Genomic DNA, 22,246 nt, shown 5'->3' with positions numbered 1-22,246 from the left:
CCAGTGGGGTTCTCTGTCTCAAAGGGGTGCAGCCTGGGTGTGGGGACTGCCCCAGAGGCAGGACACTGGTACCATCGACTCCCACTTAGCAGGCATGGGTGCCAGAGCAAAAGCTTGCACTCCCTGCCCCCCCCCCCCCCCCGGCTGTGCCTGGGGCAGAGAGAAGCAGGGGGCTGAGGTGGGAGCTGTGGGAGGGCACTGTGCTGTAGGGGACCATGCAGCACGGCTTGGGGTCTAGGCAGGCTGTGAGGCCAGAGAGCATGTGACAAGCAGCCAGAGGCAGTGCCTGCCTCCTGCCCTCATTAAATCCCCCTTAACAAGCTCAGCACTGAGCCCTAGGGCCCAGCTGGACTCAGAGCTTGGTCATTACTGCTGACAAGGACCTGTCAAAGTGGGAGATGTGGCGTGTGTCCCCCCCCACCTATGCACAGCATAGCCAGTGGAGGCACACGGGGTGGGGGGGCACCACAGAGCTGGGGACACCTACCCCCACTCCACCCCACCCCCAAACCTTGCCAACTCCTCTCAGGCCCTTCCCTCCAAGCCAAGAGGGAAGATAAGTGTGCCCCCACCCCCAGGTGTCGGTGCAGGATGGGCTCCTCTCCTTCCCCATGCTGCTGTTTGGGGATGGGGGGAGACTCAAGGCACAGGGAGGTGCTTGGGGACCTTGGGGCTCCCCTGGCAGCACTGCTGGGGCCAAAGAGAGACTGGAGAAGGAAGGAAGGGGCACAAGGAGAGAGTGCCGGCAGCCCCAAGGAGAGAGGCATTGGGCCAGGTGGGAGACAGCGATGGCAGGGTGCTGATCCAAGGTGGGAGGGAGCTCTGGACAGGACAAGGCTGTGGGATAGAACGGCTGCTGAGCCCTGGATTTCCCCCTGCAAGCTCCTCTCCCAGGACCCACCCGGAGCTGGAGAGATGGAGGAGGAGGCGGCTGAGCACAGCCCCCCGTGCTGCTTGAATCCCTGAGCAGAGCTGCTCCTTCCCGGGAGCACCCTGGCACAGATAAGGAGCCCTGGTGATCCCCAGGGCACATTTAATCTGGGACAGGACAGTTATTGGATAAATACCATGAATATGTAAATTGCATTTATGCTGATTTATGGCTGGGGGGGCAGGTGGGGAGGGGAGACGGTTTAGTTTAATGCATTTATTTCCCTGCCTCGAGATGGAGAACAATCTTTGAGCGCTGCATCTGCCAAGCCAGAGGAGATGATTCAGGCAGAGCTGTGCAGACGGGAGCACCCTGGGGCCAGGCTGGATGTGAGGGGCCTTACCTGTGGGGACAAGAGGTGGGTGGGCCGTGGGGTGCCGCACCTAGACACTACCTCTTGCCACACTCCCTGGGCCTCACTGTCCTCATGTGCACCCCGGAAGGTGTGCAGGGGAGGCAGGTGCCCCCATCCCCTCCATGCTAGTGCTGCTCTCCTGGGATGATGTATGGATCCGGCACAAGACCACTGGTATTTCAATTAATTTCTGGGCCTTGCAAAGACTCCTGACCTTTCACAAGATGCAGAGAGAAATTGAGGTGATTAATCTGGTAGGTCAGGGTGGCTCCTCCACCCTGACATTCCCTATGTGTTACATGGAGTGCAGTGGGTGGCAGACCCCTTTGCATAAACCAGCTGCAGGGGATTTAGCAGTGAGATGCTGAGTGTCCCTATGCTGGCAGTCACAGCCCTTCTCTGCAAACAGTTGGGTCACAACCAGGCTGTGGGCACCAGGAATGGGAAAAACATGAGCAAACCCAAACTTCTGCTCAGCTGCCATACATCTGTGTGGCAAACCACAGTGCATCTGGGGCACATGTTCTCCTGAGCACCCACACCCATGCCCATGCCCACACCAGGAGCACACACAGCAAGCAGCCCTCATGGCTGCACAGAAGCAGACAGCCACCCAGCACCACCCATCCTCCCCTGTGCAGGAAAGCCATGGCATTCTCAACCCATTGCCAAGCAGGTGCAAACAACTCTCCCCACCTCTGCTCACCCCTTATGTCTCACTTGCCATATAGCTGCACCCCCCTGGGGAGGGAGGAGGGCAGTGGGGGAGTGGACTGCACCTGACCAGAGAGGCTGTGAGGAGCACCTGGGTAGCCAGGATGCTGGGAGGGGAGAAGGGATTCACCTGTTAATTTCCTATTAACTGCTGATCAATCCAATTAGATCCTGCATGTAATAAAGGCCATCTGCTTAGTAGGGCTGGGCCCCAGCACTCCCTCCCCATCCCAAAGCATGTGCTATCCAGCAGCTGCCAGAGAAGTCCATGAGCACTGGCAGAGAAGGGGTCTAGGGATGGAAGGCTGATGAAAGGGGTTTTACCCAGTTTTCCAGATGACTCTAATTAAGTTGTTCTCTTCAGCTGTTAAATTAGCTGGAGCCCTCCCCCCTTCCCTGGGTGGTTCCCCCCTTCCCCTCCCTACTTCTCAGATGCAGCTAATCAGCTTCCACCACTCCCCCCCCCCCCCCCCCCCCGCAGGGCTCTGCAAATAAATAAATAGAGAGTCCCAGTAAAATTAACCATATGAAGAGCTGCAAATGAGGTGGAAAATTTTAATGGTTAGGCATTTAAAAGCTGTCTGACAGGAGGTAAGGATGTGAGTGAGCAGGGAGGAAACAGTCCTGGGAGCTGTGTGTTATGCCTTCCCCCCCCCCCCGCCGATTTCCATTATTCTCTGCTGCCCCGGAGCAGCACATATCCCAGATGGCGCTTGAGATGCTAGGATTAGGGGAGGACCTGAAATGTGGAGACCAGGCACCTGCGCCTATGCCCCCCACCCGGCAGCAGGCTGCACCAGCCTCGGGAACACCTCTAGGGCTGGGAGATGCTGCATCCCCTGGCCCTTTGTCGTGTCGACAGGTCCTGGCAGAGGCTGACCTGGCCAAGCCCGGTAGGTCAGGACTAGCAGGTGACTGGGGCTGAGCGACGAAAACTCCCCAGTTAGCCGGCAGCGAGCCCCTAGGTGAATGGCCCCTGGGCCGGGTGGTGCCGGCTTCCCTGCTGCACCACCGGGATCTGCTTCTGGACTCCGGCACCCCCCGGGCCGCAGCAGGTGGGAGGCAGAGCCCGTCCGTGCCCCTGTCCCGGCGCCACTCCCGCCACCCCATCCCTCCAGCGGAGGCGCATCCCCTGCGGGGGCCCCTCGGTGCATTTACCCCCGTGATCGTTCCGCGGGGGGGCAGCTGGGCCAGGACGGGGGGGCCGAGAGGCTAGAGGAGCTCCGCCCCGCGCCCCTGCCGGTGGCCTTCCTGGGGCAGGGCTGTGGGACCGGTGTGCGACCCCGCCCCGGGAGGGGCCGGCAGCACCACGACGCCCTCCCGGGGGGGCTGGGCTGAGGGGAGGGCACGACTGCTTTTCCCTTGAATCCCCCCGGCCTCCTCGTCAGCGAGAGCCCGGACGTGAATATTCATGCAGTGGCGGCGGGGGATAGGCAGCTCCCCCCGTCCCGCACCGCAGTGGGGGGAGAGGGGGAGCCCCGCCCGCGCACCGCGGGTGGCGGGAGCTGCGGGGGGGGGGGGGGGCGCGACCCCCGGCCCGGGACGCGGGCTGCCGCGGGGGGGTCCGCCAGGGGGCGCCGCCGCCTTCCCCCCGCCCGCAGCGGCCGTCGGGTCGTTTGCATATTTTTGCATACGGAGCAGGCGCGCGGCGCCCCCGCAGCGCCCCCGCCCGGCCCGCGGCCGCCGCCCAGAGCCCCGCTGCGCGGCCGGCCCCGGCCCGGCCCGGCCCGATCGCAACCTTGCTGCGGCAGCCGCCGTTACGGAGCAGCCCCGCCGGGCCGGGCCGGGCCTCCCCGTCCAACGGCTGCCTGTCGCCATGGCGACGGGCAGCCGCGGTACCGGCCCCCGTCACCGCGGTTACCGGCCCGCCCACTCCCGCGGCCCCGCTTCCGGCCCGTCGCCGTGGTTACCGCCGGCGTCACGGCTCCAGGACGTCACGGGTGGCCCGCGCAGCCCCCCCCCCCCCGCCAGGTGGCCCTGGGCCCCTCCGGCCCGGGCCGAGACCCCTGCCGCGGCAGCGCGGCCGGTGGGTGCTCCCCCTGGGGCTGGCGCTCCCCGCCGCGCAGCTGTTCCTGGCCTGGTGCTCGGCCCCCACCTTCCAAGGGCTCGTCCTGTCCCCGGGACCGGTCACCTGTCGTTCGCGGCCCCTATTCGGGCCCCACCGGGCCCCGCGCCAGCGCGCAGCATGGCAGAGTGGCCCGCGTCGAGGGAGAGCCGAGCCCAGTGCCCCGCGGGCTGGGGGGCCAAAGGGGCCTGGCCCCTTCCCCTCCCACCGCCCACGTCCCGCTTCGTGCATGGGCAGTTGCTGGGAAGGGCCTTTGGTGGTGGGGCCCCCACACGGGGTCCTCGGTCGCATGGAGGATCATGCAGGGCAGGTTGCACATGCGTGTACATGCACACATGCACAAGACCCAGGCGTGTGCTGCACAGGGTGTCACACAGAGCAGGGAAGCACCAGCCAGCTCCGTGGCAGCTGGGGCCACCGGCAGCCCCATAGTGACCCTTCCCCTCACCCCTAAGGAAATCCAAACCAGGCAGACAATGGGTTGGGGAGCAGATGAGTATTGCCAAAACACAGGATTACACAGCCCAGAGTAGTGGGACAGGACCGCACTGACACCCCCAAGGTACCCAGCACCCTCCACCTCAGGCAGGGAGTGCTCCCTCCTTGCGCCTCTCTGAAGGCACCAAAAACCCCGTGGGGGAAACAGTGCAAGAAGGGCCTCCCACAGCCCCAGCCTGCCCTGTACCTGCTGGCTGAGATAGTCCCTACTGGAAATACCATTGCTGCAGGCAAAAGGGATGGGGGTGCCTGCTGCCCCATCCCCATCCCCGCCCAGCTCCAGCAGCTCCCTGCAGCCAGGATCCATCCGTCACCCCAGGTGGGAGGCCCTGGGACACTGGCCCGCTCAGATCTCCTGCAGGAAGTCCACAGGGAAGAGCCCTGCTTTGCGGCCAGTGTAGACTTTCACGTAACCATTCACCTCCTCGCCCTTCTGTACCACAATCTGGGGGTGAGAGGGGTGCAGGTGAGACTCCTGGGGCCTCACAGAGCAGGGGGAAGGTGGCAAGTCCCTGGCAGGGGGCAGGCTGGGCAGAGCGGGTCTCTTCAAGGGGCTGGGGGAGGTGGGCAGTGTGAGGACAGTCGTGCAGGCCAGGGCAGAGGGTGGCTGTGGGGTTCAGCAGGGCAGCAGGGGAGCCATGAGGGGTGGGCCTGGAGGGAGGCTGGGGCAGAGATGCCGGTGGAGGCTAGAGGACCACGGGCTGTGACCATGTGGGCCTATCGTACCTGATCCTTCTTGAGCGTGATCTGCCCGATCTCCCGGTTGCCCACAAAGGAGCGTGTCACCTTGTGCACCCGCTCGCCTGCCCGCACCCGAATGATGAAGTTTGGAGGGAAGTAGCCAATTTTTTCACCGATCTTCCCCTGAGAGAAAGTGGACAGCTGCAAGGTTGGAGCCAATCTATATGACCCCCAGATTCCCCCATGACAAATAGCCTGCAGGTTGAGGGCTGGCATGAGGACATGGTCTATTCAGGGGGCTGTGTCCCTCTTAGAGTGCAATTTGCATGCCCAGCTGACACCCCCCCCGCCCTTGCTTTAAGCTCTGCATCTTTCCCCTCTGTGCTTACCCGCCACCACTCCTCATTGGAGTCATCGACCACTGTGATCTTCTCCCCTGGCCTGGAAAGGGAAGGAAGGTCACAGTTGCGGGGGGTTGGGGGGGGTAGGGAGGAACCCCCCTGCTGTGGGAGACCCTGAAGTTGGCAAGGAAAATTGCTCTTCCCACAGCACCAGCTCCTACAGCCCTCTGTCAGGGGAGGTTGAGGAATGCACACAGCCTGTGGGCTCAGGGACAGACAGCTCCTGTACGTGAGCAGCTCAGCCTCAGGTCTGGGGTGCAAGAAATCAGTGGAATCACATCAAGACAAACATCAGCAGTCTTGAAAATGAGGCTTGTGCCCAAAGCCTGGGAGCTGGGAGAGCTGGTTCAGTGAGAGCCAGGGCCCAGGCTCAATGGGTAGCCCATTGGGGCAGACAGAAAAGCCACAAAACCCATATCACAGCCAGCATGGCTCTAATTTCTGCCCTCATTCATTCATTCATTCACAGACCCCTCCTGGCCCCAAGAACCTCACTGTTGAGGTGAATACTTCTCCCCCTCCCCACTGGACACCCCACATCCTTCTCTTCATCACTCCTGTGCCCACTATGTGGCTGAGAACTTACGGGAAATCCAGGTCATCCTTCTCCAGGGCTTTGAATCGATAAAGTGCCACAAAATAGTGAGACTGAAGATAGCCACCACGAATCCCAGACTGTGGCTTCTTGTTCTGGGGAGGAGGAAGGAGGGATTTGGGGTCCCAGAGGGAGTGAGGACAACCCTGGGGAGCCCAGCAGGGAGCTCGCTGCAGCCTCTGCCCACACTCCTCCAAGGCTGGAGGCCTTTGGGGGGTAGGGTGAGGGTGATGGCTACCTTGTCATCTGTTGGGCTCTTCTCAGTCTTCTTGTCCCCTTCAGAGGTGCCTGGAAGTGGGAGGAGAGGGGGTTACATCTCTCCTGGTGCTGCCTCCCCACCCCAGGACCAGCCTCCTCCCAAGGATGTCCCATGCCCAAATCAATGAGGGGAAGCAGAGACCGCCCCAGGGTGGAGACCTGAAGACCCCCTTTCTGCAGCGCAAAACCCACCTCAGTGGGCCCCCCCAAGTACAGGCTCCCAAACAGGATTCCTCCCTGCTCCATGCTCATGGCTGGAGCTCAGCCCCACCCCTGCCTCCCAGTTCCTTGGCCCTTGTGTGCAGCCAGCCCTGCCACGGTCGCAGCACTCACCGCCCTCGGTTTTGCCCTTTTCTGGCTTTGTGGCCTCTGGCTCCTCGTCCATCATAGCAGCCAAAGGCTGCAAGGCAGAGAGATATCAGGGGGTGCAGAGTGGGCAGGGAGGTAGGGGTGGCAATGGGGTGCAGGCTGTGGTGCCAGGACCCTCGGGCATTTGGAACGACAGGCTAATCCTGTACTCACATTTTTCTTGTCATCCTGCCCTTTCTTCCGCTCCTTGTTGGCCATAATGACGCCTGTCCGCAGGGTCTCGAACACAGGGTCGCTCCTGTTGGCTGCTGCTGGGGCACAGGGATGGTGAGAGGCGTTCAACTACGAGACACGAGGAGATGGGGCATCCTGGTGCAGGGACAGTACTTACAGAGCAGGTCCTTGACACAGGCGTATTGCTGGTCACTGTAGAGGGGTGAGCTGTATGCCCGGCGAAACCCTGGGGGCTGGAAGGAAAGAAGTCAGTGTCAACAACCACCTAGACCTGTGGGCCATCCTGTGAGAGCTAAGGGGGGGAGCAGGTGGATGCTGGGGACCCAGAGGGTGACCACCCAGCAGGGGACTGATGCCTGGGTCTCCTCCTCAGAGCCAGGAAGAGAGATGGGTCATGGCGCCAGGGTCGTGCACAGGAATTGAGCTGGCCACTCCCTGCCACAGTGCTTTGGTCTTCCCTGCGAGGAGGTGCTTCGAGCCTGGGGCTGGTGGGAACACTCACAATTTTGCCGAAGCAGCGCTGCATCTCCACGTAGGACTGGCAGTGGTGGTGGATGTTGGTTTTGCAGTTCTTGCACCTCAGGCCAAATTTGTTGTTGACTGGCAGTGGTGGGGGTGGAGAGGTGGAAAGGAGAGGCAATGTGACACTGCAGCTGTGGGGACGGCTTGGCTGAAGACCTCGCCAGCCTTGGCCCCCAGCCCTCGCCCTGACCATGGCCCCCAGCCCCAGCACCCTCAGGACTCACGGACAATCATGCGGGCACAAACATCACAGAACTTGGGCTTTTTGAAGTAATGGTCTTTGAACTTGTGGGGTTTGTCATTGACAAGTTTCTGGGGTTCAGGAGGGGGCTCGGGCTCCTCCTCCTCTTCCTCCTCTTCCTCCTCTTCATAGATGTAGTAGATGGGACCCCCTGACGGGCTGACCAGCTCCCCATTGGGTTGTGGCTCTGGCACCATCTCCTCCTTGGGCTTTCGCTGGAAAAGTTGCTTCAGCTTCTGTAGCTGCTGGGGCAGGAGAGGATGCATTGCACATGGCAGGCATGTGGAGTGAGGCAGGCAGACAGGGAAGACACTGCCTGGCTCCCCGCACCTTTTCTCAGACCTAGAGATTCTTTATTCCCCAAGTGGGAAGAGACCCCAGGCATCCTGAGGCAGAAATGCTGTGAGGACAGCATTCTCCCAGCCCCGTGAGGTCCCCACAAAAGGAAAAACTGACTCCTGAGCACCATGTGAATGTGGGTACCCTCGGGAAAAGCCAAGATGGGAAATGGCCACCCAGTGCCCTGCTGGATCAGAACCCCACCAAGCATCCCTGGCCCCACAAAGACTCCTGGGGCTGAGGCAGAGGAGGGTGCTAGAAAGGTAGCTTCCCCCACCCACACAAGCTGCCCTGTGGGCACCCACTTACCCGGCTCTTGGGTTTCCCATTCCCACCTGAAGCAGGTGAACTTGATGGCTCTGGCACTTCCTTCTCTGTCATGCTATGAGGGGAAAAGAGACACAGCACATTGGCTGGGGCTGTTCCCACTACTGGTGCCCAGTGGGGGCAGGAATGGCCAGACCTTGCTGGATGGGAAGCATCTCCCAAGCCAGCGCCTCCCTCTGCCCCAGCAGCACCACCTCCTGCTGCCCTGCCTGCAGCTCCTGCACCAGCAAGGGCCAGTTCTGCTGTGGGTGAGTCCCGGGGCCCCGGGGTACCTGCTGGACCCCGCTGCACAGGCTGGAGAATGGCGGGCTCCCAGCCCAGTGTGCACAGCACTACTGCTTGCTCGGTGGACGCGGAGCCAAGTGCCGTGACCCAGACCCTGGGCTACCTGCATGTGCCCATCCCTGTCTAGACATCTCCATCTCATGAATAAATTGCAAATGGTGCCACTCTTGGTCCCTCAGGACAAGCATGCCTGTGACAGACAGTCTGGCATCACCGCACAGCCCTGCTTTCTACTCTATAGAAGCCCTGCGCTACCATGCAGGATCTCCTCCTGCATCCCTCAAAACATTCTGCCTTTGACCATAAACCATCCCCACAGTCCTTCTACCCAGACATCACTATTTTTGGGGGTACCTAGCACGAGGCACCCCCATGCTGCCATGGAAACCAACCAGGATGACCATCAGGGAAATAGTGATGGGGCTGGAGAGTCCTGGGGCAAGGGGTGCTGCAGAAGCAAGGAGCCCTGGGGTCTTGCAGCAATGTGGGTGGAGCAGGGGCCTATGGGGGTCAGTGGCCACAATGAGGAGCCGCCGCGCATGGAAACACACTTACGCTGTGTTTGGAGCTCCCGTCCTGCGATGAAAAACACCACAAAGGGTGGCCGATGTTGGGGCTCCCCGTTGGCTGCAGAGCCCCTGGCCCTCTGTGCTGGGTGCGCAGGGAGGGGGGCAGCAGCTGCCCCAGCCCCGTGGAGAGTGGGAGTGACAGGCCAGAGGGGAACCGACAGCTGAGTGCTGGCAGAGGCTGACGCCGAGAAATTGGAGCCCATGCGTGAGCCAGGAGGGGAGCGGGGTGGAGAGGAGCCGCTGGCTATTTGCGTTAGTGGGTTGCTGGGCGTGCCAGAGGCCCACCCACCCCCTGGCATGGGGCAGCAGCAGAACCAGGGCACACCAAGTGCTCCAGCCTTGATTTCTCATTTGCTCTCACATTTGAGGCCCCTGCAGCTGGGAGGGGAAAAGGAAAGAGTGGCAGCAGTGGGGCTTCTCATGGGGCAGCTTTTACAGCTGCCCCACACCCTGTGGCTGCAAGTCCTGCTGGTCTGCTCTCCCAAGACAGAGAGCTGTGACGGAGAGAGCTGGGGACCCCATTGCTATTATGCTGCCCTGCAGTGGGTGCCAGGTCCCTGGAGCTGGACAGGCACCCCAGTACCAGAGTCCCTGGACCTATATCCCTGCCAGGCTGTGGGTCGCAGTGGGGCAGGAGTTTGTACCAAGGCTGGAGTTGGAGCCCACCCCTTCCAGGCAGCTCTTACCTCTGCACTTGCACCTGCCCTTGAAGGTAGCACCCAGATGCTGCAAGAGGCTCCAGCTTCTGTGTGCAATGCCACAGTGAGGGTGGTGCCAGTCCAACTCCTGTACCCACAGGGCAGGAGGACAGTGACACCTGCACCTATCAGCTCAAGGGCTGCTCCCCTATAATCAGGAGGAATATGTTGCTTCTTGGCAGGGGATACAGCTGGGGACACCCCGTGGCCCCATTCTAGCCATTGCATAGCTGCATGGGGCCAGCAGCTGGGAAAAGAGGCTATGAATATCTGATGGGGGAGACCAGCCCCAGGTCAAAGTGCTCAGTGCTCCTCTCCCAGTCTCAGCTCCCTGCCTTGGCAAGCCATGAGCTTGCAGCCTTTGAATGTGCCAAGCATGGGGGCAGGACCTAGGCAGGAACATCCTTCTGTGAGTGCCTCTTCTGCTCCCTGGCTGTCCTGTCACCTCGAAGAGGCAGCACAGAGTCCCTAGCACTGGTACTGGCAGAGAATGGGAAAGCAGTGTTAAAGCGATGGACAAGTTTTCTTTTTATATTTAAAAACAACCCCCCAAATAAAACAAAACAAAAAATACCCCCCAAATAATAATCAGATTAAATAAAATGTGCAGTGAACATACCAATCAACACCTGTATGTGCGGTTCAACACAGTGCTTAACAAAACAATATACACAGGGTAAGGTGGGTGGGCACGGGCATCACTCCAAAAATAATAATAATAAAAAAAATCAATTTCTTGTCTCTTAATTATGTCCATATAAATATATCCAGGAAGGAGGGCGAGAGGAAGGGAGGGCAGAAAGGAAAAGAGAAGGTAGAGGGAAGTGCCCGCAGTCCAGTGTGCTCTGTGCCCATGCGTGAGCCCTACTGTGAGCTCGCACGCTCCAGCACCCGCAAGTCGTAGTTCTTTTTGGCCACACGCAGCTTGAAGCGGCTCAGGGAGTTGTTGAGGCGAAGGGAGGCATTCTGGGCAGCCAGCGGGCTGGGGAACACGGCCACGATGGTATATAAGGCAGCAAGGTCACTGTGCCTGCCATTCTCTGGAGTCCCGTTGTTGTCCCCGCCACCCCCATCTCCACGGCGCCCCTGAGTCTCTCTGAGCCACTGGATTTTGGCACCAGCCATCGCAAGCTGGGTGAAGAGTTTGTCAGCCTCTGTCCGCGTGATGCCCTCGGGCAGGTCTGTCACCTCCAGCACTCGGCCCAGCACTGCGGTGGAAAGACAGCAAGTGTCAGCAGCAGACTCTTGGGTGGCAACGGCACAATGAGAGCTGATGCGTGGGCTCCTCACCAGCTCTGGGGCTGGAGGGGTCACCTCTACTTCGCCCATGAAAGCAGCGCTGCCCCCGCATTAGGAATGTATTTTTTTAAGCCAGCTACTTCTTCCCCCTCGGACTGCCCCTACCATTCCGCTCCCTACAGTGCCCCATCCTAATCCATTCTGATGCCCACGTCCCAGTTCCCACATGGCCTGCTTCAGGAGGAGACTGGTATTTCCCACATGCCCAGGGCTCCAGCAACACCAAGTGCTCCTTGCTTCCTTCAGCTGGGCTTGGATTTTCAGTTAGGGCTTTCCCAGGTGCTCTGCCCCATCTTTCTACCCTGATCCTTGGGTACCAGGATTGGGAGCTAACCCAGCTCTCCTGCCCTTTGTACCTGGAAGAGAGAAAGACAGGCTGCACCCATGGAGGATGTTGACATGCGCAGATCCTGAATGTGGCACTGCCCTTTGCGCTCCACCCATGGGGATGATCCCCTTGTGTGCCCAGGCCAGTGTCATGCCAACCTCTTTGACTCTGCTCTGTGGCACCCAAACACTTCTGCTGCCTCCTGGCTCCAGTCCTGGCTTTTGGGCTTAGCGGAGGGCCGGCTGAATGGATTCTTTGCTAATATTAACGCGGCATGTAATGAACATGCCAGCCGCAGGGAGGGGGGCAGCTCTCTGGCAAGCAGCTCTTAAAGGGCCCCCTGCAACCAGCTGCTGGTGGTGGTGGTGACATGGAGGTGACATGGGGGACAAGTCTGAAGCCTCCAGAGAGCCAGTGAAGACTGCCTCCCTTCCAGGCTGTCTAGTTCATGTCCAGCTAGCAAGTCTTGTATTGCTGCGGGGAGAAGCCAGACATGTGCCTCTCATTCCCTCTTTTGATGACCAAGTAGAGATGCCCCAGGGTGAGGAACAGGGAGTCCCTTCCCCTTTGGAGAGAAATGATCCAGTGGGTATTTCAGCCATTGCAGCTACCCCTGGAAGATCCCAAAGTCCTGTACAAAGATGAGGGCTCTGCAGCTCCTGGCCCCACAGAGAAATGGAAGCATGAGAGGGAAGGGTCACTTTGAAAGGCAACAGTGGGAACGAGATCTCAGGGGCCTGGACATTCACTTTCTGCTGACAAAGAGGAATAAAGTTCCAGGACTGCCAGGTCCACCCACTCCATCATTTCAATTCTCACAGAGGCCCGAATAGGGCATAGGTGTCCTGGTGCTCATACCTGGCTCTCCAACAATTTCTTCCCACTCTTTTTCAAAAGCTTTGCTCAGTGCAGGCAGTGTTTACTGGGTTCCTGCACAACCCCTGTCCTCCCACCTGCCAGTGGGCACAGCTGACCAGAACCAGCTCTGCGGCACACCACCCGCCAAAGCCAGGCCTCACGTGGGCTGTGGGGGGAGTGTTTGTGTGCATGGGGGAGGTGGTGGCAGGCAGGAACTGCTCTCCACAACCACCCCCAGCAATGAGTAGGCAGAGATGGCATCTGGAGTCTCTGCCAATGCAGCTATGCCCATGCAGCGGGGACTAGTCAGAGGACAAAGGGGGAACTGCTTGAGGAGTCACTTGCCTACATCGCTTGTCCCAAGGTCAGTGGATGCTGACTTGAGGGTCTGTCTCTTGCTCCGGTTTCCGTGTTTCATTCCAGTCTGCCCCTTAAAGAATAAAAATGGTAGCATGTCACCTGAGGACACACTGTGGCCTCACTGTGCCCACAGAGCATCCTGGGAGTAGGGGGGGAAGATAAAACTTGACTAGGCCATGGCTATGAAGCAGAATGAAGACACCTGGATGAACCTTGTACCCTCTGGCACCTTTGAGGTGACACCACACTTGGGTAAGTTACAACATGAGATCAAGGCACAGCCATGGCTCCAGGACACCCAAACGACTTGGGGCTGATGCTGCTTTTGAGCAGGAGCAGCTCAAAAGCTGGGAGCGGGATGAAATTTTAGCCCAGTGCCCGGCTCTAGGGAAATCCATTTACAATGGCAGGTCTGCCAGATGGATGGCAAGAGCACAGGGTAGGCAGCCTGCTACCTAATCAAAGCGTGTCCAAGCACAGGGCAGGGTGGGAGACTTACTTCTCAACTACTCCTGGGCCCTGCCCAGAGAGGTATTGTCTGGAGGGAGGGGAGTGGGGCGGTCTTGCTCTGCTCCCAGGACAGTGAAAGGGTGGGTGGGTGGGGATTCGGCCCAATTTTACCTGGTGTGCGTTGTAGTTGGGCTGGTTGTGGAGCAGCGGTGGGGGACAGATAGACAGATTATACTGCAGCGGCTGGCCCAGCAATGAGTAGCGCCCATCACCTGCAAGAAGGAAGGAAATGTTTGTAGGGGTCTGAAGAAACCACAGGAAAGACCCAGCCCTGTGCTGTCCCCACTCTTTCCCCTTACCTTGTGCTGGGCCCATGGGCCGGGGGAACTGTGTGAGGACAGGGAGGGGGCTCAGCCCCGTGCAGACACTGTTGAGGTTGGTGACGGGAGACGGTGTCGGGGATTGAGTGGGGGACGTGATGGGGCTGTTCAGCTGGGTGCTGGCCTGGGAGAGGGAGAGTGTTAGACAGCCCCAGTGCTTGTGACCAGTCCCACACCTGCCTCACCAACATGGGATGAGCCCACCCCCATCTCCCAGCCCATCCAGACAGCATGGATGTTGGGGTCCTCTCTCCCACCAGGCTGCTCCCAAAAGATGAGCTACTGGCTTCCCAGTCCTCTCAATACCTGAGCACTGGCATCTGGGTTGTACAGGTCTCCTGGCTTCTGCCCCCGCTGGTCCAGGCTGTAGTACTTACAGTGGCTCCACTGCACCACAGGGGGATTCTGGGGGGCCTGGGGGCCGTTGGGTACATTCAGCTGCATCACAACCACGCCAGGACCTGAAGGAGACACCCCTGGGGAGAGATGACAGCAGCAGTATTGCCCAGGCTCTGTGCACTGCTGCTGCTGCTTGCTGTGGCCAAGGGGCAGCCTGCCTGTCTGTGCAGCTTTGCACTCTTCCCTACCACACCCCCTCTGCACTCTCTCTTCTGCCACTCCTGCCTGCCCAGGTGGCCTGAAAAAGGTCCCCACCAAGACCCGGTCGGGTTCCCTCTCTGATATCACAGCTTACATCAGAGGGTGATGGCTTTTAATCCAGGAGAAATGCAAGCAGAGGGAACAAGTGGAAGGCAATTCGGTTGACCTCTCATCCACGGCATTCCCTGGTCCCACGAGCTGCTCTGGTGACACTAAGCCGCGTTGCCAGCAGAGGGAGTCTGCAACCCACAGCAGCTCCCTCTACCCACTCCTGCCCTGCCTGCCCACCAGGGCAAGGAGAGGCCAGGCACAGGCCAGCATCAGCCTGGAGCAAAGTCGCTGTGCCACGTCCTGATAATTACCAGTAGGGCTGTGTGTAAGACTAAGGAAACCCATTGCACAGAAGCTGCCAGACTTGGCTGTAAATTGGCAGCCCCTACAAAACGTGATACTATCTGTGCAGAATCAGTGCCAACCCTGGCCAGAGGCCCCTCTTACCTGAATACTGCTGCTGCATCTGTGGTGGGCTGCAGGGTGATGGGGACTGTGGCATCTGATACTGTTCAGAGCCAGGTGGCTGAAGGAACCCCACCGAAGGGCTGTGAAACAGAGAGTGTTCTGGTGAGCTGCTGGGGATGGGGAGATATGGCCTGTCCATCTGTGCAGGCAACCACCAGCTCCCTCAGTACTCGAGATGATGGAAACACAGCTGCCTTTGGAGGAGCACAGGACGCACCACATGCCGCAGGACAGCTGTGTCCAGGAAGCGCTGACTATGGGAGCTAGGACTGGGCAAGCTCAAGAGATGACCAGCATCTACGGCACCCAGCCACCTCCTCTAGCTGTGGCCTAGGAGTAGGATGCTATGCCCTTTCAGTAGGGCAGCAGGACCCCTTTTCTCCCCAAGGCAGGCCAGAGATACAGATGCTTTACCTGGTGCCGTTCTGCTGGGCAGTTGGGATGACGCTGTAGTAGATGGGTACCCCTCCAGCCTGAAGCCCCCCCTGAACAGACTGGCTGGCTGGCACAAGCACTGGCTGCTGGAAGGGCTGCTGGACCACACTCTGGGACTCATTGGCCACAGGAACCTGTTCAGGGAGGAATGAAGCAGCCCTATGGAATGACAGGTAACAGAGCGGGAACAGGGAGAACTGGCCCCAAAGAGACACCAGCAAGGTCCATACAAGGGAGAAGAGATGCCAGATGGTTGTCTACTGCAGCCCAGAGCAATCTTGCCCAGGAGAGGGCAGCCCCTCCCAGCTCTTCTGTGAACACAGTGGTGAAAGGACCAGCTGCACTCAGTCCTCCTTCTCAAGATACGTCCGACACAGATTCAAATGTGGATGTGCCCTCCCCAAGCTGGCAAGTATGCACTATCTTCTCAAGGTGAATAAGTCTCCATCTTTGGCTCCATCACTCAGGCACAGGAACTTGGCACTTCCTGCAAGGCCTGCACAGCTTAGACCCCCTCCCCTGCAGCCCCTCATTGGAGAACAACTGATGCCTACCTGGTACGAAGGCAGTGGAGTGTACTGCACCATCAGGCCTTGCATCTGGCTCCCCATACCACTCCTCTGGCTGCTGAGAAGGCCAGGAGGCTGTGCCTGCTGCACTCCCATCATACTCTGCATCTGGCCCCCCATGCTGTTCCTCTGGCCGTTGAGGAGCCCCGGGGGCTGTGCCTGCTGCACCCCCATTACACCTTGGTATGTTTGCTGCTGGTTGGACATCATTGGCTGTAAACCTGTCAGAACAGGGTTTAAATGGAGCAGCTTCCCAGCTGGCCACAGGAGACAGCCTAACACTTGGCATATGAGGGCTCAAGTCCTGCTTTCCCCCCATCTCTTGCTGAAGAGTGGGGAACAGCTTCCCTGTGGCAGATGTAAAGAGACCTGAAGGAAGCTCCCGGGTTTAAATCCGCCTTGCAGCACCTCAGTGCATGCTACATGCTGAGAGGGAGCAAAAAGACTACAACAGCCTTTGCAGCCAGGCCAAGTGTCATCTTTCCTTTGCACAGTCAAGAGGCACTCACTCTTTAGCCAGCAAGTCCAGCAAAGACTGGGAGTCAGGGAAAAGCAGCCTGGCCCCAGACAGCGCATGGGAGATCCTTAAGAGCCAACAAGAGTGGCAGGAAAGGGAAACATGCCCCCTCCCCCCTTCTATGCCTCCTTACCAGGCTGCTGGGACTGCTGGGGAAGCTGCTGAGTGCGCTGGGAGCTGTAGGCCACTGGGTGACTAAGAGATCGGTATTGCTGGCTGGAGTTCGGGTACTGCCCAGGAGGGTAGTAAGAAACCTGAATCTATCAGAATCAAGAAAACATGGTGATCAGAACACAAGAGGGAGTGGGACCAAGAAAGCTGGTCCCCCAGGACCAGTTTTCTCTCTCACCTGGCCTGGCTTCTTCCGAAGGAAACCAACCAGGGCTTTGGCTCTGGCCAGATGATAGCTCCTCAGGGAACTGCAGCCCCTTCCCGCTCCTCCCAGCCTCCACATCCAAGCCTTTCCCAGCACAGTAGTGCAAGAGCACAGTAGGTACAATTCTCATCAGAGCTCAGGGGAACAATCCTAGAGGTCATAATGCCCTGCAGGACCCCAAAGAAAGCTTAGAGGTGTCAGCCCTGAATCTGGTCACTGTCCCTCCCCCAATACTATGAGCCAGGAATGGCCAGAGGGGTCCCCCCAGATAACGGCCTTGTGAGCTCAGAGGGACAAGGGGTCAGAGATCATCCTGTGCCTAGCAAGGATGCGTGCTGACCTAGAGCTTGGACCCCTGGGTATTGATCCATCACAAATGATCAGCAGAAAAAGAGGGGACCTACTCTCAAGGAACTGTTCTCTGGACTGCTCTCCAGCAGCCCCTAGCCTGACAGCTTTGGGCTGAGGTGCACATCCCCTCCAGGGTTGCACATGTCCTTACTTGCTGGGGAGGCTGAATGTAGCCCTGGGGCTGCAGCACCTGCTGTGTGGGGGCCGTGTGCCCTGAGGCGGAGTAGTTGGAGGTGGGAATAGGCTGCCCAGGGGTTGCCATGATGAATCCTGTCTGCTGAGGATGCTGGGAGATGAGGGATGACTGGAACATAGCTGAGGAAGGATCTGGTGCTTCCGTAGAGCCCTGTCGGCTGAGGCTGATCTGCCCAAAAGGGTTGCTGAGTTCATCGGCCTGCATTGGGGATAAGTGGGAAAGATGGAGGAGGACAGCATGTAGGACATAGCTCTGCTGAGTAGATTGCAGACCCCTTCTCCCTACTCTGTGGAGGAGCTCACCCAAGAAAGGTCCCCAGAAATGAGCCACAGACCAAGAGCATTGTGCAGGACAAGGGGCTAGGGTCATGCGTCCTGCTGGGGGGGGGGAGGGGGGGGGGGAGTGGGGGGGGTGGCAAGTGCTCAGCAGACACTGGTGACATGCGGGGCCCCACACAGGCAGGGGTAGCCCCAGCCCAGAGGCCATGTCCCATGGGGCATGCTGTTCCCAAAAGACTCGGTGGAGGCAACACAGGGGCTGACTGAGACCACAGGGCAGCCATGGCCCCTGGACCCCAGTGCTGGGCACAAGCATCACTTCCTGGTGGAGCTCTGGGCTTGCCACTTGCTTTCCCCAAGCTCTTTCCAAGATCAGCCACTCCATCAATGCCCAGCCCTGTCGAGTCCCACAGCCTCAGGCATCCCACTGCCTTGACCCCACTGCAGCACAAAGCTTCCATGAATCCCAAACCCACTAGGTGCAGTGTCCACAACAGACCTGATTAGCAAAAGCTCATACAAGACAAACACAGCACATGAGTACAACAGAGAGTGCAGAAGAGGAAATGGGGTTTATACCAAGTTGTACTGCTGGGGCGGAGAGACTGGCAAGAGGACTTGGGGGCAGGAGCTTGGAGAATACTGAACAGGCTGCAGCGCTGGGGCCGGCTAAGACCAGCAGAGAAGGGAGTGGAGGAGACATATTTGGATGGGGAAAGGGCAGTGGGGAAAAGGAAGGATAGGAGGAAGGAGAGAAAGAAGGAACAACAAGGTTAGTCAACTGAGCCAACTGCAAACACAGAGGGTGGCATTGCAGAGGGTTGGAAAGCACGGAGACCAGAATGGGGGAGCATTCATCTCTCTGTGAAGACACACAGCCCAGCCAGTTGCTTTGTGGAAGCTGGGAAGACTGACCATGTCCACAAAGCAGCTCTTGCCTGGCATGAACAGTGACATGAACTCACAAAGGCCAGCTATGGCCAACAGCAGCAGGAGCGCCACTTCCCCCCAGCACCACCTTTGTGTCTCTCCCACTCCACTGCCCACTTGTGTGTGGCACTGACTCCCAGCTCTCTCTGCAGTGCTTCTTGGCCTTTCCTACTGGTAATGTCTTTTCTTCACTCTTGTCTTCTGTAGGGGCCCCTCTCACTTTGTCACTGGGAGGACCTGCTGATGCCTGTTTATGACAACACCTAACTCAAACACCACATACTGTGCTTTGGTCACCGAACCTGTAATGATCAGCACCAGCCTGGCTTTTTTTTTTTGATCATTTGACATGTGGTGAAACAGAAGGTGCATGCAAATGGGGGACAGTGCATTTTCAGACCTTTTGCCAACAGTCAAACACATAAAAAAGTTTTTCCAGGACCTAAACCATTAGAACAGCCAAACAGTAGAAGATACAAAATAAAAATCTCAGCAAGACACAGTGATCCTGCACATGCTCTAGAAGCCTGCTGTGTGTACAAACCTCCCACCCAGGGCACTGTGCTCTGTCCCACACCATGCTACAGCTCCAGCCAGACACTCCTGCTAGCCTTAGTGCCGGACCATGGCTACCTCAGAGACACCGCATCTGTAGAACTGAGATCTTTCCCCTGAGTCTCAGTATCCTCTACCAACAGATCCACAACCCTGGAGCCAGCCCAGGGCCCAAGAACTACAAGATTACCCCATCCTCATAGAGATGGCAACAGACAGCAAGGAGCTGTTCATGTTATCTGCAGTAAAAGCTGTTCAAGGAGGCTTGTTTCCTCCTCCCATCCCAGCACATTGAAAACACCTGGAATCATAGAACAGCCTGGGTTGGAAGGGACCTTGGAAGATCATCTGGTCGAACCTTTCATGGGAAAGGGAGCCTAGTCAAATTATCTAGTACCATCCCTGTCCAGTTGCATCTTGAAAACTTCCAGTGTAACTTGCAGTTCTTTGCTGTAGGAGACATCACCAGAATGCACCAGAAGGTGATGCACCAGAAAGGATCCCTATAAAACTCATAGGCAGGCCGAGGTCTAGCACTGAAGAGCGCTGCTCTGAATAGGGCAGGATGGGAAGGTACTGAGGACACTTCCCATGCATGCCACCCAGCTCTGCACCCACTGAACATGAGGCAGCTTTGCTCTCCAAATGTGCGCAAGGGCTGGCTCCCACCCCTTCCCCAGTCCTGCAGCGACACAGGGGCAGCTCTTGTGCTGTGTTTTTTTACAGCCTCAGGAGCAGAATGAAGTATGTTGGAATGACAGCCACGAGTGCTTTCCAGAGGGCTCTATCCTCAGAAGTAGCCCTGCAGGCTGTGGAACATCACGGGTTTAACTTGGGGAGGGTCTGGAGGATACAACCAGGCACAGTTCCAGGTCTGCCTCTCCCCAGGACATCAGGTGGCCAGCCACAGGATTTCAGCACTGGGGAGCCCAAACCCAACTACCGTTTGTGATGGACCCTCACCAGCAGAGCAACTGATTCCAGAACATAACCCTGCCACTCAAAGGGCTACAGATCCCGTGCCAGGAGGGCTGCTGGTCCAAGTAGATACAGAAGGGGCTGGCAAGCCAAGATGTCACACAGCATCTATTCAGGCACAGCAAGGCCCCTGACCTTCTCCTGCTCTCTGCCAATAGCACAGAGGGACTGTCACTACCTAACAGGCAGCAAGCGTGACAGACACCCAAAACCCACCGGGCAAGTGTGAGTCCAGAGTGCTCTGCGTGTATGCTGGTTCTGCTTCTACCTCCCACCTATGTGCCCACGGAGCTTACAGAGCCCTGCTGGATACTGTGCAGCAACTCACCTGGGATATCATGTGGTTACTCATGGCTGGCTGCTGCTGGGCTGCAGGTGGAAGTCCTTGGGGCTGTGGTGGTGGCTGCTGGGGTGGCTGTGGTTGAGGCTGCTGGGGTGTGCAGGGTAGGAGGCCACGGCTAGGCTGTGAAGAAGGGGATTGGCTGCATGCTTCAGGGGCACCTAGTACCAAACCTTGAACAGAGAAAGGCATGGCAGAGTTGGTACCTGGGAGAGAAAAACATCAATTTGTGGATGGTGAGGGTGGGGGCTAGATCCTCTCACTACCTCCCGTACTGCGGCCAGACTGCATTCTCTGCTGTCCACATGGGAGCTTCGACAAGGGACAGGGTGAGCAGGCTGCAGGCTAAGTCACTAGTTTGCCTCTGGTTCACAGCAAACCAAGGTGTTGACACCCTCAGGACTCCAAGAGATTGTACCGCTCTCCTGTCCATGTACACCCACTGATCCTCCACAGCTGGTACACACCCGTGTCAGCTCAGTACCATAAACCAGCCTGTGGAAAGAAGCTGGAGAGCTGTTCCCAGTCACAGCTCAGCTCTGCAGCTAGGCACAGCCCATGCTCAGACACTAATATGTCGTCATGATCTGCTCAACTGCTTGCCCAGAACAGAGAGGGGAGTGAGGTAATGCTATTTTATGGGAACACAGACCCAGCGTACACACACATCTTTTGCATAAAAGGCTAGGGGGTGGCAGGCTGAAAGCAATTCCTTCCCATGGTAGGAAAAATTGTTAGGAAGGAGTGTGATACATGCTGCAGGGCACCCAGCTGGGAAGTGCTCTCCTCAGTATTTCAGTCTTACTTCCAGAAATAGAGAGGCTGTGACACTATTACTTGATGCCCAGTAGCTGGTACTTAACTAATTCTGCCTCTGATCTACTGCATTTCAACAGCTAATCTTCAGGCATTCTGCTAAAGAGGTCTGTATCATCAGCCACATGGTGCAAAAAAAGGAAATATTTTGCTGACAGTAGCCCAGGGGCTAAATGCTGAGATGGTAGAAGACCCCAGAATCCTAAGCACTTCTTCCCCCACAGAATAAACATAAGGATATGGAGGGTGGCATGGTTTTTTTTTTTCCTCCCCAAGTGAAAATTCCTTTGCTTCCCCCTGCCACACAACATTTCTAATCACTCGCCATTATATAAAGCCTGGAGAGCAACTGGCTTCTGTTCCCATGGGATACACGGAGGAATAATAAAAGAGCAAGCAAAAAAGCAGATCCTCTCTTGTCCTGCTTTGCACTTCGCTGGGACAGATCTTCAAATAACTGCTCCCATCAGTTAATGGATCAGTCCCAGAGGTGGTTGCAATAATCAGAGTAAGTGCAGCCCTGAGCACAATGGAAACAGGGTCCCAAGAGATGATACAGGCACCTTCAAACTGCAAAATGAATGTGTGGTTTTCAAAGCCAGCCTGGGTGCTAGACCAGCGGCCTGGCTGCCTTTTAGATCCACCCCTTTTATTGGAAAGGATTCTTGTGGTGCAGCCTAATCACCCACAAGCACCAACCTACCTCCCCTCCCCAGTAAAATGACAGCTCTCAAGCATTTGGGGACCTGCTGCCTATCAGTGAGAATGAAGGAAGCTAGACACTGGGACAACACTGTATTTTGCTCATTGATATTGCACAGCAATCGTAACCAGCCACCATATGGCTCCTCAGTTATCACCGGACCATTAAAATGAGAGCAAAGACCTCTGCTGCCTCTTCCACAAATGCCTTTCACAAGCAGTCAGTTGAAAATAAAGGACTCTGCTCCCCACTGTTAGAAGGGCTGTTGCCCTGCCAAGTGCAGCACACATCCTCTCAGGAAGCTGTCATCAGTAACAGGTTACCAGTGATGCCCTACAACAACATTCTCCATGCATAGGCTGCCCTCTGTTACCTAGATGGAAAAG

The 22,246-nt window shown here is 57.7% G+C and overlaps 2 protein-coding genes across 11 annotated transcripts in view; both read right to left on the bottom strand.

The window, feature by feature from the left end:
* Positions 1-4,420: 4,420 nt before the first annotated feature.
* Positions 4,421-10,402, bottom strand: STAC3 (SH3 and cysteine rich domain 3). 2 transcript variants are annotated; one of them, XM_064474621.1, is made up of 11 exons: positions 9,311-10,402; positions 8,453-8,525; positions 7,788-8,046; positions 7,544-7,641; positions 7,199-7,274; positions 7,021-7,115; positions 6,832-6,898; positions 6,479-6,528; positions 6,232-6,335; positions 5,634-5,685; positions 4,421-5,427 (listed from the first exon to the last, which is right to left on the bottom strand). In XM_064474621.1, the coding sequence occupies exons 1-11, from the start codon at positions 9,673-9,675 to the stop codon at positions 5,281-5,283; spliced, it is 1,386 nt and encodes a 461-aa protein (XP_064330691.1). In that variant the 5' UTR covers positions 9,676-10,402; the 3' UTR covers positions 4,421-5,280. The 2 variants fall into 2 exon arrangements, with proteins under 2 accessions (XP_064330691.1, XP_064330692.1); XM_064474622.1 differs by lacking the exon at positions 9,311-10,402 and having other exon boundaries at positions 4,421-5,008; positions 5,290-5,427; positions 8,453-9,275.
* Positions 10,403-10,526: 124 nt separating this feature from the next.
* R3HDM2 (R3H domain containing 2) overlaps positions 10,527-22,246 on the bottom strand; it is a 63,220-nt gene continuing 51,500 nt past the window's right edge. For 5 of the 9 annotated variants that reach the window (XM_064474612.1, XM_064474611.1, XM_064474617.1 and 2 more), the window contains 12 exons: positions 20,330-20,547; positions 18,118-18,207; positions 17,216-17,458; positions 16,471-16,597; positions 15,806-16,041; positions 15,231-15,385; positions 14,796-14,896; positions 14,004-14,173; positions 13,677-13,821; positions 13,489-13,589; positions 12,853-12,937; positions 10,527-11,230 (listed from right to left, as the gene is read on the bottom strand). In XM_064474612.1, coding sequence (XP_064330682.1) covers positions 10,887-11,230; positions 12,853-12,937; positions 13,489-13,589; positions 13,677-13,821; positions 14,004-14,173; positions 14,796-14,896; positions 15,231-15,385; positions 15,806-16,041; positions 16,471-16,597; positions 17,216-17,458; positions 18,118-18,207; positions 20,330-20,547 — 2,015 coding nt within the window. In that variant the 3' untranslated portion in view covers positions 10,527-10,886. The remainder of the gene's footprint in view (positions 11,231-12,852; positions 12,938-13,488; positions 13,590-13,676; positions 13,822-14,003; positions 14,174-14,795; positions 14,897-15,230; positions 15,386-15,805; positions 16,042-16,470; positions 16,598-17,215; positions 17,459-18,117; positions 18,208-20,329; positions 20,548-22,246) is intronic. The other 4 variants (XM_064474614.1, XM_064474613.1, XM_064474615.1 and 1 more) reach the window with 4 other exon arrangements.

This window comes from Phalacrocorax carbo, chromosome 27, assembly GCF_963921805.1.
Source record: "Phalacrocorax carbo chromosome 27, bPhaCar2.1, whole genome shotgun sequence".
In the NCBI taxonomy this organism is placed as follows: domain Eukaryota; kingdom Metazoa; phylum Chordata; class Aves; order Suliformes; family Phalacrocoracidae; genus Phalacrocorax; species Phalacrocorax carbo.
The sequence above is the reverse complement of the archived record's forward strand: the minus strand, read 5'-3'. Positions and strand labels throughout refer to the sequence as shown.